The sequence below is a fragment of the Medicago truncatula genome, chromosome 4 (assembly GCF_003473485.1).
Source record: "Medicago truncatula cultivar Jemalong A17 chromosome 4, MtrunA17r5.0-ANR, whole genome shotgun sequence".
NCBI lineage: Eukaryota > Viridiplantae > Streptophyta > Magnoliopsida > Fabales > Fabaceae > Medicago > Medicago truncatula.
Window position 1 is genome coordinate 40909806 of NC_053045.1, and position 16334 is coordinate 40926139.

General features: G+C 32.1%; 3 protein-coding genes across 4 annotated transcripts; 2 read left to right on the top strand and 1 right to left on the bottom strand.

Annotated features, from left to right (window-relative positions):
- Positions 1-397: 397 nt before the first annotated feature.
- LOC25492995 (probable sulfate transporter 3.3) lies at positions 398-6481 on the top strand. Its single transcript, XM_013601362.3, has 13 exons — positions 398-814; positions 903-951; positions 1027-1234; positions 1334-1505; positions 1812-1877; positions 4006-4119; positions 4256-4372; positions 4523-4649; positions 4863-5149; positions 5269-5459; positions 5563-5642; positions 5900-5976; positions 6079-6481. The coding sequence occupies exons 1-13, from the start codon at positions 524-526 to the stop codon at positions 6262-6264; spliced, it is 1965 nt and encodes a 654-aa protein (XP_013456816.1). The 5' UTR covers positions 398-523; the 3' UTR covers positions 6265-6481.
- Positions 6482-7356: 875 nt separating this feature from the next.
- LOC25492996 (transcription termination factor MTERF6, chloroplastic/mitochondrial) lies at positions 7357-8965 on the bottom strand. The gene is made up of 2 exons (XM_013601363.3): positions 8809-8965; positions 7357-8641 (listed from the first exon to the last, which is right to left on the bottom strand). Exon 2 carries the CDS (start codon positions 8633-8635, stop codon positions 7637-7639), a length of 999 nt encoding a protein of 332 aa, XP_013456817.1. The 5' UTR covers positions 8636-8641; positions 8809-8965; the 3' UTR covers positions 7357-7636.
- Positions 8966-11762: 2797 nt separating this feature from the next.
- Positions 11763-15725, top strand: LOC25492997 (probable sulfate transporter 3.3). 2 transcript variants are annotated; one of them, XM_013601364.3, is made up of 13 exons: positions 11763-12065; positions 12135-12183; positions 12285-12492; positions 12563-12734; positions 13049-13114; positions 13526-13639; positions 13726-13842; positions 13935-14061; positions 14152-14438; positions 14841-15031; positions 15131-15210; positions 15288-15364; positions 15464-15725. In XM_013601364.3, exons 1-13 carry the CDS (start codon positions 11763-11765, stop codon positions 15662-15664), a joined length of 1992 nt encoding a protein of 663 aa, XP_013456818.1. In that variant the 3' UTR covers positions 15665-15725. The 2 variants fall into 2 exon arrangements, with proteins under 2 accessions (XP_013456818.1, XP_039689080.1); XM_039833146.1 differs by having other exon boundaries at positions 15288-15358.
- Positions 15726-16334: the final 609 nt, after the last annotated feature.

Below are 16334 nucleotides of genomic sequence, written 5' to 3' on the forward strand. Positions count from 1 at the left end.
CACCAAATCAACATACCACTTTTAACACATTATGTTTAATTTGTCCAAAATTCACATCGTTTCTATTAAATTATGCGAGTACTGTATAAATTTGATGAGACCTACGTAAACTTGATCAATTAAAAGTTTATGTTGAAAAATGCGTGTTAAAATTTAAAGTGTATTGTTAACATTATTTTTTATATGATATGATTATGCATAGAATTAACATCACCGTATAATTTCACCGCTCTTGCTTGCCTTCTAGTTTTTTAATTTCTAAAATCATACATATCACATTATATTTATTATTTTGATGCTTTTCCACAGAATTAAAAATTTTGTTTTGATGCTTTTGTACTTTAGTTGACATAGGTATAGTCTTGTTTTATAGCGGTCTTATAGATGAGTTGATTATGGGGAGTGTCTAACATAAAAAGCACCATTATATTGCATCAAATCAACACAAGAACCTTATAGCTACTACTCCTATATAATAACACCATACACATTCCATTACTTCTATTCTCTTCTCTTCTCTTCAATGGATTCTAATACTTTCTCCATGCATTCACATTGTGTACAAATGGAAATACACCAAGTTGTTCCACCACCTCACAAAAGCACCTTACAAAAATTCAAAGTTAGGCTCAAGGAAACTTTTTTCCCTGATGATCCTTTACGCCAATTCAAAGGACAAACACTTCAAAAAAGACTAATCTTAGGAGCTAAATATTTTTTCCCTATTCTTCAATGGGGTTCTATTTATAGCTTCAAACTCTTTAAATCTGACCTTGTTTCTGGTCTCACTATTGCTAGCTTAGCCATCCCACAGGTTTGTCAAATTTGATAAGTACTCATGAAAATAATTAATTACCACCCTTTTGAACTTAACTTATTCAATTATGTAACTTGTTTATTAGGGAATTAGTTATGCCAAGCTTGCAAATCTTCCACCAATTGTTGGACTATGTAAGTGTATTATTTTTTATTTTTGTAAATTTTATTAACATATCTTATACTCATAATTTTTTATATATTTTGCAGATTCTAGTTTTGTTCCTCCACTTATTTATGCTGTTCTTGGAAGTTCAAGGGATCTAGCAGTAGGACCTGTTTCTATTGCTTCACTTGTTTTAGGATCTATGCTTAGACAAGAAGTGTCTCCTTCAGCAGAACCTGTTCTGTTTCTTCAACTAGCTCTTACTTCAACCTTTTTTGCTGGTCTATTTCAAGCTTCACTAGGAATTCTAAGGTAATCATTACTTCTAGATTTTGTTAGTATTATTTTTTTCCCATATGTTCTAAAAAAGGCATAAAGATAAAATAAAGTGTTATTTATTAATGATTGCAGGCTAGGATTTATCATTGATTTTTTATCCAAAGCAATCTTAATTGGATTCATGGCTGGAGCTGCTATAATTGTGTCTTTGCAACAACTTAAGAGCCTACTTGGAATCACACATTTCACTCAACAAATGAGTCTTGTTCCTGTTATGAGTTCTGTTTTCCAAAACATACATGAGGTTAATTATTATTAATTTTACTAATTACTACTTCATTTTATTTTTATCTCCCTTATCCCTATCTAACATGCTATTGTAAACACAAATATACATCCTCGTGAGTTTAGCTCAATTAGTAGGGATATTGCATGTTGTATGCATGAGTCGGGATTCGAACCTCGGACACCCCACTTCTCCACATTTAAAACACTGACACATTCATAATTCCATTTGTAACTAGAGTTGATCTCTATAGGCTAAAGATGAAGTTCTTTTCGACATTCTTTCTTCTTATATAAAATAGTTATGTGTGTTTTTTTTCTGCAGTGGTCATGGCAAACAATAGTGATGGGAATTTGCTTCTTGGTGCTACTACTAATAGCAAGACACGTTGTATGTTATTATTCTCATCAATATTTTCTTTCTCTTGCTTTTAACTTTATTATGTCTTACTAGTTACTAGATTTTTTTTTTCCTTTCTACAATCTCATAACCCTTGTCCATTTTCTGCGTGTAAGCATACCCTTTAAGAAATAGGAAAAGGCCAATATATAAAGTGGTGATAAAGGTATATAGTTTCAGGTGCACAAATAATAAAACACATGGATGAGCCTCAGAGCTACACACTGACACAGTTTGATCAAACCTGGGACGTTCACTCACTGATCTGAACTCAAACCGCTTGTCCTATGATTTTATTCTTTTCCTATGTGTTTCTGTCTCTATTTAAATCGCGATATATGAAGCACATATATTCTTCAGATTAGACATATTTCAGCGTGGGTTGTATCAATGTCTGTGTCATGTTCGTATTCATGCTACATAGATCGCGATAAATCACTTTACTCACATGAAAATAACACGAGAGAAACACTTCCTGTCTCGATTTTTACTACATAATTATGAAACTTATCGTAAAGTTATAGAAAAATAATTTCAAGTAAATGTTTCGATAGGCTTTAAAAGCTATCACTAACAAAACTATAAGAAACTAGAGTTCTAAGCTAAAAAATAAAAACATATTAACTTTCAAACAAAAATAAAATAACTTTTTTATTTTTTTTATTTTTTATTATTTTGGTTCCTTTGTAAGATGTGTCAAAACACTACATACGTGCGAAGATTGCTTTGAAAAGTAGTGTAAACAGAATGTTGAAGATTTGTTTGCAAATGCACATGATTTTTATTTTATTTTATATGACTTTATTATTGAACATTTAGTTTAGAGGGAATCATCAATAATGTTTGTCACATGAGAGTATATCAGTCAAAAACGAGGTTGGCTTGATTTGTTTTTTTCGTTAGATTGCTCTGTCAAAATGTCATGACCGTTTTTAAGAACTATGGGCTGCTTCAAGTAAAGTTTCAAGGTGGATTTTGCTATCTCAAATATTTTTCGATGTTTACATATATGTCCTTCATTTTATTAATTATTTTCTTACATTGGTCAAATTTTTAAGGTTCGTTGATATAGAAACAAGAATTATAATTCAAAATTTTAATGTTAATTTTATACAATTTAAATTGATTAAGAATCTCAAATTTTAAATGGTTATGTAAGTTTAAAACTCTAAATTCAAGACAATTATTATTTTTTTAATGGTAGGTAAAAAAAATCATTTTGGAGGTCAGACAAAATCTCTCGAGTAATTAAATGCTAGTATATTATAGAATCACATACAATCATTTTTTTTAAGGACGAATCACATACAATCATATTCACCAAAAAAGAAAAAAGAATCACATGCATTATTGGATGACCACATGACTTTTTTTTTTTGTGTTTTGATAATGGCCTTATGACCTTTGCAAGACACATACGTAATTTATCGAACTGATGGAATAAAAAAAATCAGTGACAAAAACATATTTCACCTTTTTATTATGAGAAACTATTTATTTAAAAATTAATATTAATTCATTTTTTAAAAACCGATAATACTAATGAACCTAATAGTCTTTTTTTTTTTTAAGGATGAACCTAATAGTCTTATTGATTAAATGACACATTTCCATTTTCTTTTTGAAATCTTAGGTGGTCAACATCACTAAAAGTATTTTTTTTGTCAAGTAATAGTAGCTAGAATTTTACCCGGAGTTCGAACTCCAATTATTAAGTAAAAAAAAAAAAGTTAACACGAGATCTCATAAATAAATAAAAACTAATTAACATGAGAGACAGACACAATTTGCAAATTTTGGGTTGAGATTGAGAATGTTCCAATTTCTTAGACATAAAGTTGAAATTTTTAGGATGTTGGCTCAGAATTAAAAAGGCTTTGAGCTAGTTGTTTTGTAACTCCATAGATTTGCATCTTAAAATTACGATTAAAAGAACAACCAAACTTAAAATTCATAAGTTCAGTTCCAATTGCATGCTCAAATCAATAGGCACCCAATAGGTATCTGATATATTTTCTCTTAAAGAATGATTAAAATGTCATATCCATGTTTCATTTGCATGGTATGGTAAGAGTATACTAGTATTGACAAACTCATCCAAATAAATAAATGCATGCAGAGCATGAGGAAACCAAAGCTATTCTGGGTCTCTGCTGGAGCTCCTCTTATGTGTGTGATCATTTCTACTCTTCTGTGTTTTGCAATCAAGGCTCAAAATCATGGCATCAGTTTAGTAAGCCACTTATATCATCTCCAACTCTCGCCATTTGCTTCTCAAGTCATCATCACACAAGTCTAATAGTTTTGATTCTTAAGTACATATATCCATGAGATTAATCATTACTTTTGTCTTCTGATGTTGTTGCTAGATTGGAAAATTGCATGAAGGAATAAATCCTTCTTCATGGAACATGTTGAAATTTCATGGTAGTCATCTTGGTCTAGTCGTGAAAACTGGCATTATCACTGGCATTTTGTCCCTCACTGTAAGTTTCACGATATTATTTTCCCTCTTATTATTTTTGGAAGTATATATATACACATAGAATTAGAAGCGTGATATTTATGCGTGGATAGTAGGTTTTATAAATGGCAAAAATGGATGAGTGATTTGTTTATTTAAAAAAAATAAACAGGAAGGTATTGCAGTAGGAAGGACATTTGCAGCTCTTGGAAACTATAAAGTGGATGGAAATAAGGAAATGATGGCAATTGGGTGTATGAATGTGGTTGGATCCTTCACTTCCTGCTATGTTACAACAGGTTCTTGTTTGTCACATAAATTCAAAAGGCTTTTTATCACTATAGATCTAGAGCAATTTTGTTTCAAAAGTAATTCATGAAATTGATAATTCTTGATGACATTAGTTTTCTTGAGTAAGTCAATTTCGTCTCTAAAATTGTTCGAGAAGAATAGTGTATTTGACTCATGGTATCAGAAGCACACACTTACCTCATTTAAACTATGAATTTCAGGTGCTTTCTCTCGTTCAGCTGTTAATAACAACGCAGGAGCAAAAACAGCTGCTTCGAATATAGTAATGTCCGTGACAGTGATGGTGACACTCCTTTTTCTTATGCCATTGTTCCAATACACACCTAATGTTGTATTGGGCGCAATCATAGTCACAGCAGTGATTGGCCTCATTGATATACCCGCTGCTTGTCACATTTGGAAGATAGACAAATTTGACTTCCTTGTGATGTTAACCGCTTTCTTCGGTGTCGTTTTTATCTCAGTCCAGTTAGGCCTTGCTGTTGCAGTGAGTTCATTTTTGCTCATAATCTTCACCTTGTGAACATCATATTTTGTGTATTTGCCTATATGTTTTCTTTCTTGTGCTCCTTTTGATTGACAAGAGATGACAATGCTATTGATCAGGTTGGATTATCAACTTTTAGGATACTCCTGCAAATTACAAGGCCTAAAACAGTAATGATGGGGAACATACCAGGGACAGACATATATAGAAATCTTCATCAATACAAGGAAGCTACAAGAATACCAGGCTTTCTCATTTTGAGTATTGAAGCTCCTATCAATTTTGCAAACATCACATATCTCAATGACAGGTTAGTTTCAGCATTGCAAAGTTTATCAAGTATGTTAGTTTTATTTCTGTATATTTTTGTTTCCTCTGTTACTTAACTAGTTAGTATTGACATATCATATTAGGACGCTACGATGGATTGAAGAAGAAGAGGAAGATAACATAAAGGACTCAAGCCTTCGATTTTTAGTCCTGGAAATGTCAGGTAATGTGTGTTTTTGATAGCAAATGTGGAATTCTATATTGTCTATAGCACTGTGTCATTTGCTTCAAAATTGCTGAGAATAACTCTTCTATTGATGAAACTTGTTAAATATTGATTACTTAAAGAATGTTGACTATGGTGGCACCCATGGATGTTTTGAGCTTATTACATGCACTATGTTTTACAATCTATGTTCAAGCATATCATAGAACATATTTCACCTACCCTCTTACATCATATTTATTTGAAATTTTCAGCTGTGAGCGCCATTGACACAAGTGGAATCTCACTTTTCAAGGAGTTAAAGGCAACAATGGAAAAGAGGGGTGTTGAGGCAAGGATTTTTAACTCTGAAATAATATGCTTGATTTGTTTACACGCCTTAATAGATACGTCTTAAATCTCAATACTGACTAATTCATGTGTATTATGACAGCTTGTGTTGGTGAACCCTCTTGCCGAGGTCATAGAAAAGCTGAAAAAAGCAGACGAATCTAATACATTCATACGAGCAGACAACCTTTTCTTGACAGTTGGAGAGGCTGTGGCTTCACTTTCATCAACAATGAAGAGCCAGTCAACCACGACAGAAGAAGCACATACAATCGTGCCACATTACTGATTAATATCAAGATAGACGCAGCAGAAACAGACTGCATAGAATTTGTATCAAATCAATTATTGCAACATTCTACACTTTACAGTTTAAACGATTAAAGTGAAATGTAACTTTATCAGTTGTGTTGCTGCTTATTAGATATGCCTCACAAAATTTTGTTCATAACGGCAACAACTTGATGCTTTTCAATTCAAGGGTTCATGATGATTATTTACATACACTCTCAGCACAAAGATCATAAGTTTGCACTCTCAAAACATTTCTTATTATTGCAGTTAGCAGCTTATTCCATGATATCGATTGAAAATTTGACCTTTTGCATCATACTAAACTGAATGTATTTAAGTTAATAACACAAATTGATAAAAAAAAAAAAAAAGTGTTTTCTGATAGCATGAACAAACTGGAATAAGTCTACGAATAAAAAAAAAACAAAGCCTTAACTGCAATATGATGATAAAAGAAACAAACTGGAAATCGGCAAAAGAGCAAGGTGTGCACTAAAAGTAAAGGTAACCAACAACATCCTAGATGTTGGGGGGAAATAACAGTATAAGTTTATGGATAAAATTTCCTGCCACATGATCCTACTCCACAAAATACATTTCAATTTCCAATCACAATAAAGCGCATTCATGCTTTATGACTTATGATTGAAGGAAAAAAGTGTGTCTAATGTCTACACTACCTATCTAACTAATCACACGAGTTTATATGCAAACAATCATATACTTGTGTTTTAAACAACATTGTGGACACAGATCACAAGTATACTTTGTCCTTAATGAGCTGTGGCAACTGGCAATTGTTTTCTTTTTCTCTTATAATGTTTAACATGGCACTGTTAACATAAAAGCTATGAATCAGTCAGCGAATTCTTTACAACCATTACTCCTAATCCTATTAATTTGAGTATCAGAAACAAAGCATTATGACCTCAATTGTACTTAAGGTAGACATATATCACTTTTTACACGCCAGTCATGAAAGATTAGCAAGAGATTTATTTGATGATAATCTGCAAGATATTGTTGGAATTTACCAAAATCTTGCTTGGTCGTTCACAAAACTAATCAGGCTGTAAGACAATGAAAGTATGACAACAGCAGTTACTGGATATATTACCAGCGTCTTATGATGGCAGAGGAACCCTTTGGTACCCATGCCATGCAAACACGCCTCAATCCTAGATCCAAAGGATAACTTATCATCTTAGCTACAACAGATCACAAGATCGTGAATTTCAATAAAATATCAGACACATACAAAATCACAACAATTTTAATACGAAGGTGTTCAACATCGGCGGAAAGAAAAACGAGTCAACTATAAATTAATTTCGAAAATCATAAACAAACTAAAATAGAGATGAGACCTAGTTACTCAAGGCATGTCCTTCTAACAAGCCAAACTTCAAGTGAAACTTCTTCTCATTACAGTCCAGCATTTCACTCAAGCTGCAATTTAAATTCCTCTTCTTTAGGAGTTTGTGCCGCGACACTAATTTTTTCTTCAGGCCATGACGAAAGAAGCATGGATAATCAATAATTTCATCAACTTCTCTCCCCATTACATCTACCAAAAACTTGATCCTCGGTTCCAAAGAATTCCGAACACTCTTGATCAAAATAGGAGGATAACCAACCACCAAATCAACTATCTGTCGTCCTTGAAATCCACAGTTCTTTAAAAAATCATAATTGTGTACCAAAACCTTATCCACATCTCTACTCAAAATCGACGGAAAGTTCAACGCTAATACCTGAAGATCGTGCTCAGTCAAACCTATCGACTTCAAAAACTCCGAAGTAGGACGAAGCCTTTTATCAACACTATAACCCATAATATACGGGTCCTTAACCATAATTTTTCCAATCATTCCGTTTTTATCAAGACCAACACTAGCAAGAAATTTCACAATTTCCGTCATCTTGGTCTCAATGCTATAACTAATAAGCCTAGGGTTTAACAATAAAATTTTCCCGATATGTTTTTCGGGCACGCCTAATGTTTGAAAAAATGCCAAAAGAGGACAAAGCTTCTCTTCCACACTACAAGAGAGTATTTGAGGGAACTTAGCTATAGCAGATGCAACTTCATGAGGCTTAGTTGCAAGTGTGTTGAGACATTCAACCATTGGAACAATCTTTTCATTAAGACCAAGTACAAGAATTTTGGGGCATTTTGAAACAATTGAAGGAAGTTTTCTTTCTTGAATGCCAATTGTTTTCAAATAATCCCAATTTTCATCCGCTCGTTCGCGATGCGCTGTTTCGAGACGCTTGCATTTTGTGAACATTTTTTGTATGATGGTATCATCAAACCCTCTATGCTTGAAAAACCACATCATGTTGCTGCTGTTACTCATTTCCATTTTACTCTACAAATTATTCGTTGAAAAAAAAAATATAAACATTTAGTTTACACAATTCAAGCATGATTATGATTAACACTGACACAATTATGATAAATAATAGAAAAAATTCTATAAGGTAAAAAAAAAAAAAAAGGAAACAAGAAGGAGAAATGGGTAAATTGATATGTTACCGGAAAGAAAGTTGTTGCATGGGAGCAGAGGGAATTCAGAAGGGGATGTAGATGAGTGGACTGATGATAACGGAAGTAAACTGAGTGTGAAGATGAGAAGACAACGTGGATGAAAAAGAGGATAGAGTATAGATTTCCCACCACGACGTCCTTTACCCGTTTGTTTTAAACTATTTTTTACGGTAGTCCTATAGGAATAATAGAATGCAATATATAATAGACAACGGTGAAAAAATAACACGTCATAATTTTTAGTAAACAAAATAAAACACTTCATAAAATGTATGAAAATATTATAAAAGAAAATTTGTTAATCCTATCAATAATTCGGGTATATATAATTAAGTTTACATAAAAATTAGGGTAGCCGAAAAAAAAGTATAAAATAGAAGGCATCAAACGTGATAATCGATATGCTCATAGAACAAACTTGCAGCATCAAATAAATATAGAAAATATTTTCTTAAAAAAAAAAAAGCAAGAGGATAGGTGAATAAAATATTTTATAACTTGCAGTTATAAAATATGAAACAATACAAAATAAAATTAAAATACGAGAGAAATTACTAAAGTTAATAAAGTATGCTCATTATAAAATGAATTTTATACTCTAAATTATAAAATTAATAAAGAATATTTAAATTTAATTATTAATGATATTTATCATAAATATATATATTTATGGTGATTGTAATTCAAGCATCTCACAGGAAAGGGGGAGTATAAAGTTTACTTTTCAAGAGAGGAGGGTGTATATTTTAACATAAGAGGGGTGTGAATGTAATCCAAGCTTCACTGTGATATAATACGTTGTCACATGAATTAAAAAATATGAAAACACATATGTTGTCATCTTTGTTAATTGATGTGGTAAAACATTATTGGATGCTTCTGTAAAATAATTGTCAACATCTTAATTAAACTTTTTTTTCTTCCAAATTACAATAACTTCTAGTATTTTTTTAAGGGTCTTGCTAACTAGTGCCTCCGGGACATTGTTTAAGGAATCCAAATATAAAAATTTTGTGTTGGATCGGGTTAGGCCGGACCAGACTTTGTAAGGCCTAAGTCTAACATACTTAAAAAGTTATAGGTCCGAGTCTGGTCTATTACCGGTCGTAGAATCATTTTTAAGGCATGACCTGAATTTTTTAAAGGTCTGATGAAGCCTATTTAAAAGACTATTTCATATTAAGACCTAGCAACACGTATAAGTGTACTACTAAACAGTTCAAATCTTATGAAGACCTAAAACACACAAAGAGGTATGCTGCTAAATAGCAAAACCTTACAAAGGTCTAATCACACCGTATATATGGTACTAAATGACCAAATCATATGAAGGCTTGAATTTATAAAAAAAAAACTTCAACAACATCCTTGGTGGAAGAAAAAAATACTTTTGACTCTGAACCTTTATCTACTTAACATTCAACTACCAATATATTAATACTGTTAAATTAATAAAATATTTTTTAGATAAATTTGAATTTGAGAACTCGCAATTGTATGTGTAAATTTCAATAATTTTTTTCCATGAAAGTTTTATAGAATTGAAAGTACATTAAACAGTTAGTCATATTCATTTTTTAACTTTCATCAAATCCGTTCTGGCATAGTTTGTACTTGAATGACTTCTTTAGTTAAGTTAATATATCTCATTTTTGTGTTTAAAAAAATATTTATTTTTTGAGGGGAAAAACTATTTATTATTCTCTTTTCATTTTGTCATCAATATTCTAGACATACAAGACAACACAATAGTTACCCAAAAGCAGTTATTCATTTTCTTGATCAAAAAATAAATATTGATCGATAATTTAAACTCCCTCGAAATTCTCCCTCCCTCAGATTTTCCCTCACATATCATCCTCTCAACTAAGAATACTAATATATACTCAGTGCAAAAAAAGAAAAGTTAACGGATGGCAAAAAAAATTGTTGACATTATTTTGATTTCATTCACACTCATGTGTCAAGTGTTAAAAGAAAATTTGTGTGGTGCAATTCTAAAGAAATTATGTACGGCATGCACCATTACTCTCATGTGTCAAAAAAATGTTACAGAAAATCTCCTTCTCCCAAACCTTGAAAGAGTAACCCTTCATTATCCCCTAATTCATTCTCTCTCCCTAGCTAGCTCTTTCATTTCACGTTGTCCCAGCCCTTAATTTGATCAATTTTCTCATGCCCCTCGAGTATTCTAACAATGAGAATAACTAGAACCCATCGTGGTTGGGGATGGTATGGACGAAAAAATGTTCCAATGTGATGATTTACAAGAAGATAACAATGAAGACGTACACAATAAATAGTTTTTTTACGCATAGGTTTGAAGCTTGCGGCATGAGTACCACCTTTTCCAACCGAGACTCTTAACTTGGTTTTCCTCCACGCTATGCCTTCTGGTAATGAATAGGGGTTTCATCTTATACTCTTGTTTTTATCTTTTATTTCATGTCAAGTAATCATCAAATCTAATGTCTATGGTTGTTAATATAGTATAGTAGACCTTTATGTTAATTTGGGATTAACATTGTAACAATAGCATGAGTTTAATATGTACCAAATATATATAGGAGGGGTCTAAAAAATGAGATGAAGTGCAAATTATATTTTAAAAAGACACAAAATACAAGATGTTTTAAAGAGGATTCAAATATATTCAAAGCTATTAATTATTAATGAAAAATGTTAATGAGTGCGTATTGTTTATAAGTCTAAAAAAATATTACATCGAGATACCTCAACACACATAACCATTGTGCCACACACCAGTTTTTCATACATGTATACATTACTTGTTTGGTAATTTAGCTATATCTTGTTTTACAGAGGTGACTGGAGTGTTGATTAATGGGTTAGTCGAAGCAGAATTCAACAAAAAGCAGGCAACATTGCTAAAACCTAAAGAACCAATCTAGAGTAGTAAGATATATAAATATAATTCCAATATGGAACCTAGTACTAGTAGCAATGTTACAGATTCAGAGTTCGTGGAAATACAATTGGATGTACATGAAGTTGTTCCACCACCCCACATGAGCACTGTACAAAAAGTCAGGACCAAATTCAAGGAAACATTTTTCCCTGATGATCCTATGCGACAATTCAAGGGACAACCATGTAACAGAAAATTAATCCTTGGAGCTCAATATTTTTTTCCTATTCTTCAGTGGTTACCTAATTACAATTTCAAACTCCTTAAAGCTGACCTTATATCTGGCCTCACCATTGCTAGCTTGGCCATCCCTCAGGTTAACTTGTTTAATAATTAATAGCTTTTTTAATACTCATCGTATTTAATTATTGAAATTATTTTCCAGGGAATTAGTTATGCCAAGCTTGCAAGTCTTCCTCCTATTATAGGACTTTGTGAGTATGTTAATTAATTCTAGTTTCCTATAAGTTCACAAATGCCAATGTGATAATAGGTTTTTTTTTTGGATATTAATATTTATATATATATATTTCAGATTCTAGTTTTGTTCCACCACTAGTTTATGTTGTTCTTGGAAGCTCAAGAGATTTAGCAGTGGGACCTGTTTCTATTGCTTCTCTTGTATTAGGATCCATGCTTGCAGAGGAAGTATCTCCCACAACAGAATCTGGTCTTTTTGTTCAGTTAGCTTTTACTTCAACATGTTTTGCTGGTATTTTTCAAGCAGCTCTTGGAATTCTAAGGTAATATCACTCATTTTGTTTTACTTTTAAATTTAAATAAAGTGTGATACAAAATGATTGAATTATACAGGCTAGGATTTATCATTGATTTTCTATCTAAGGCAACCTTAATTGGGTTTATGGCTGGAGCTGCCATAATTGTGTCTCTACAACAACTAAAAAGCTTACTTGGCATCACACATTTTACTAAAGAGATGGGCATTATTCCTGTCATGCATTCTGTTTTTCACCACACTGATGAGGTTGCTCATTAACACTTTCTCTCTCATAAGTTTGTAATTTAATTTAAGATGAAGCTTATATTTAGGGCCTGTTTGGCAAGCCCAATAAGCTAACTTATAGCTTATAGCATATAACATATAGCTTATCTGCTATCAGCTATCAACTATAAACTATATAAGATATCGGCCATCAGCTATCAACTATAAACTATCAGCTAGTTTATCAACTATCCGTTATTTTTACCAAACAAAGCCCTTAAACACACTTTTTTCCCTTTCCCAAAAGACTTATACTTGGTAGATTTTTAAAAATGTTATTTGTGGTTTTTCTGCAGTGGTCATGGGAAACAATAGTCATGGGGATTTCCTTCTTGGTAATACTTCTGCTCGCAAGACAGATTGTAAGATTTTTTTTCTTATTTTAATTTTTTATAAATTAAACTAATCTAAAAATTGTTGTATTTAAATTTAATAATGTGTTGCGAATTCATATAATAAATTTGTTATAAAAATAGTTAACATGAGAAAGAAATAAAAATAAAAAAATTCCTCAAACTAACTATGATCATGTTTTAAACTTCATCTCAAACAAAAATGTTTTAAACTTTTCACATATGATAAATTCAGAAATCTTTGGAAGTCTATGTTGCTCCTTAGGCAAAATAAAAATAAAAATCAAGTACAAGACATGCATATAGAAACAGTTTAACAGGTGGTTCAATCTCTTTGTGACTGTAGTATAATTTTAATTGCAATATCTTGAACATAGTGCCTAACTTGCATTGCATCTTGTCGATAAAAAATGTGAGTAGAGTATATGGAAGCCACAGCTTTTCTGGGTTTCAGCTGGAGCTCCTCTTGCATGTGTCATCATTTCAACCATCATCACTTTTGTAATCAAGGGTCAACTTCATGATATCAGTATTGTAAGTATCTATAGTGCTTATGTTATCATCTATATTATTATGATTTAGTTTCTTAACTAAAAAAAAAATGTCATGTTACTTACTAGATTGGTAAATTGCAACAAGGAATAAATCCTGCTTCAGTGAATATGTTGCTTTTTCACGGAAAGTATCTTGGTCTAACCATCAAAACCGGGATTATCACCGGCGTTTTATCACTCACCGTAAGTTTCACTCTCTTCGGTTTAATATTTTATAGGAACTAAACATATATTTAACTAAAGAATTAACGGATAGTTATGTGGTTGTGAAACAGGAAGGAATTGCAGTTGGGAGAACATTTGCAGCTATAAGAAACTACAAAGTTGATGGAAATAAGGAAATGATGGCAATTGGGTTCATGAATGTGGTTGGATCTACAACATCATGCTATGTTACAACAGGTTCTTGTTAATTTTTAGTGGAAAAACGAATGAAATCAATGAAGCATGATGGTGGTGACAAAAACATATATTAACCCATTTAAATTTCAGGATCATTTTCTCGGTCAGCCGTAAATCACAACGCAGGTGCAAAAACTGCAATGTCAAACTTAGTAATGTCTGTGACAGTCATGGTGACACTCCTGTTACTTATGCCATTGTTTCATTACACACCTAATGTTGTATTGGGTGCAATCATAATAACAGCAGTGATTGGTCTCATTGATATCTCTGCTGCTTATCTCATTTGGAAGATCGACAAATTTGATTTCCTTGTGTTGTTGGTTGCATTCTTCGGTGTTATTTTTTTCTCTGTGCAGTACGGTCTCGCACTTGCAGTAAGTTCACTCATGAGCTATACAATTTGTCTTAAAATGCTTACTCAAGAAACATCATAATTTTATGGATTTACTGTTAATGTAATTTTGTTATCTATATAAGGGCATCCGTGCAGACGCGTGGTCTGAGAGATGGTCTCACCATTTTGTTATCTAAATAACAGTCTTAATCCTCTCACAAATCATAAGTTTTGTAGTCTAGGATAACATAAGAACCATTTTCATTTTGCATAAATCATATGTTTGCATTGTAGAGTTAAACAGTTGAATGTCTATAACCCAAAAAATATTTGATATGAGAAAGCTTTTAACACTTTTATTTGCAAATATATCACCTTTTGCTTGTAGTCCTTCCAAACATGCCACTTTTTATTTTTGGGTATCATTGTTTTGTTTTATCAGGTTGGACTATCAATTTTTAGGATACTACTGCAAATTACAAGGCCTAAGACAGCGATGTTGGGGAACATACCAACAACAAACATATATAGAAACCTTCACCATTACAAAGAAGCTACAAGAGTACCTGGTTTTCTTATTTTAAGTATAGAAGCTCCAATCAATTTTATTAACATTACATATCTCCATGAGAGGTTGGTTTCATCTTAGCATATTTTATCAACTTTGTATTACCTTTTTAGCTGCATTGTATATTGTCTTCTTAGTTATTAAACCATACAATTTATTTCTAGGATATTGCGATGGATAGAAGAGGAAGAGGATACTAGAACAGAAAACTTACGCCTTCAATATGTGATTCTTGAAATGTCAGGTAACTTAAACAAATTTTGGGACTATACTATAAAATTGGAATTTGGGAACACACGCATATGATCTTTGCATTTTCAGCTGTGAGTTCCATAGACACAAGTGGAGTCTCACTTTTCAAGGAGTTAGAAGTAACATTAAAAATGAAGGGTGCTGAGGTAAGATTGCTGAAATTTGACAAATTTATTGATCTACACACCTTGAAAGATTAAAACTCATATATCAACTCTGTGGCTAATTGGAACAACTTATGGCAGCTTGTATTAGTGAATCCTCTAGCTGAGGTAATTGAAAAGCTGAAAAAAGCAGATGAAGCTAATGATGTAAGAACAGATTACCTTTTCTTGACAGTTGAAGAGGCTGTAGCTGCACTTTCATCAGGATTGAAGAGCCAACCACCTAGCACAGAAGAAGAAGAAGAAGAAGAAGAGAAGCATACACTTGTGACAGAGTGCTAATAAATCATTACCACAAGAAAACATCACAAGTTAAATAGAAGCAGCATCAAACTAGAATAGAATAGAGATTGTATATAAAGTTATCATTGTATATATTCCGATTAGCACTAGGCATCTCTTGTAGACTTGAAATGTATATGCTTTTGAGCACATTTGGCTCAGCAAAACTGCTTGTGAATATCTGAAGTTTATGCATAGAGGGAATTTATTTTTTCTTCAAATTTTGGCAAGTCATAAGTAATTTAAAACAATGATACCATTGAACTATGGAGCATCACATCCTATGTCCTTTTCATAAGTGTTGTTTTTAACTACCAAGTATACCACTACTCCAAACAAAAATGAAAAAATATACACCCACATTGCACCTTATCTACCATTACCAATAGTAAGAAAAAACAGTATAAAAAAATCATCTACTTTGTCACTTTATATTCGTCCAAAAATTATAGATAAAAGTTGAATTGAATTTTTCTTTGGTGGTGAAAGTTGGATTGAATTATACAGAAGTTGATGGCTGTCGTCTCGAGATCCAAGCATGTTAAATAAAGTTTATCTCATAAATTTTATACACAATTTATTCATGGTGATATCATTCAACATAATATGTCAGGAACATCTAACAAGAGAATGAAAAAACGTCCTTTGAGTCTAACTTAGTTGGTAGAAA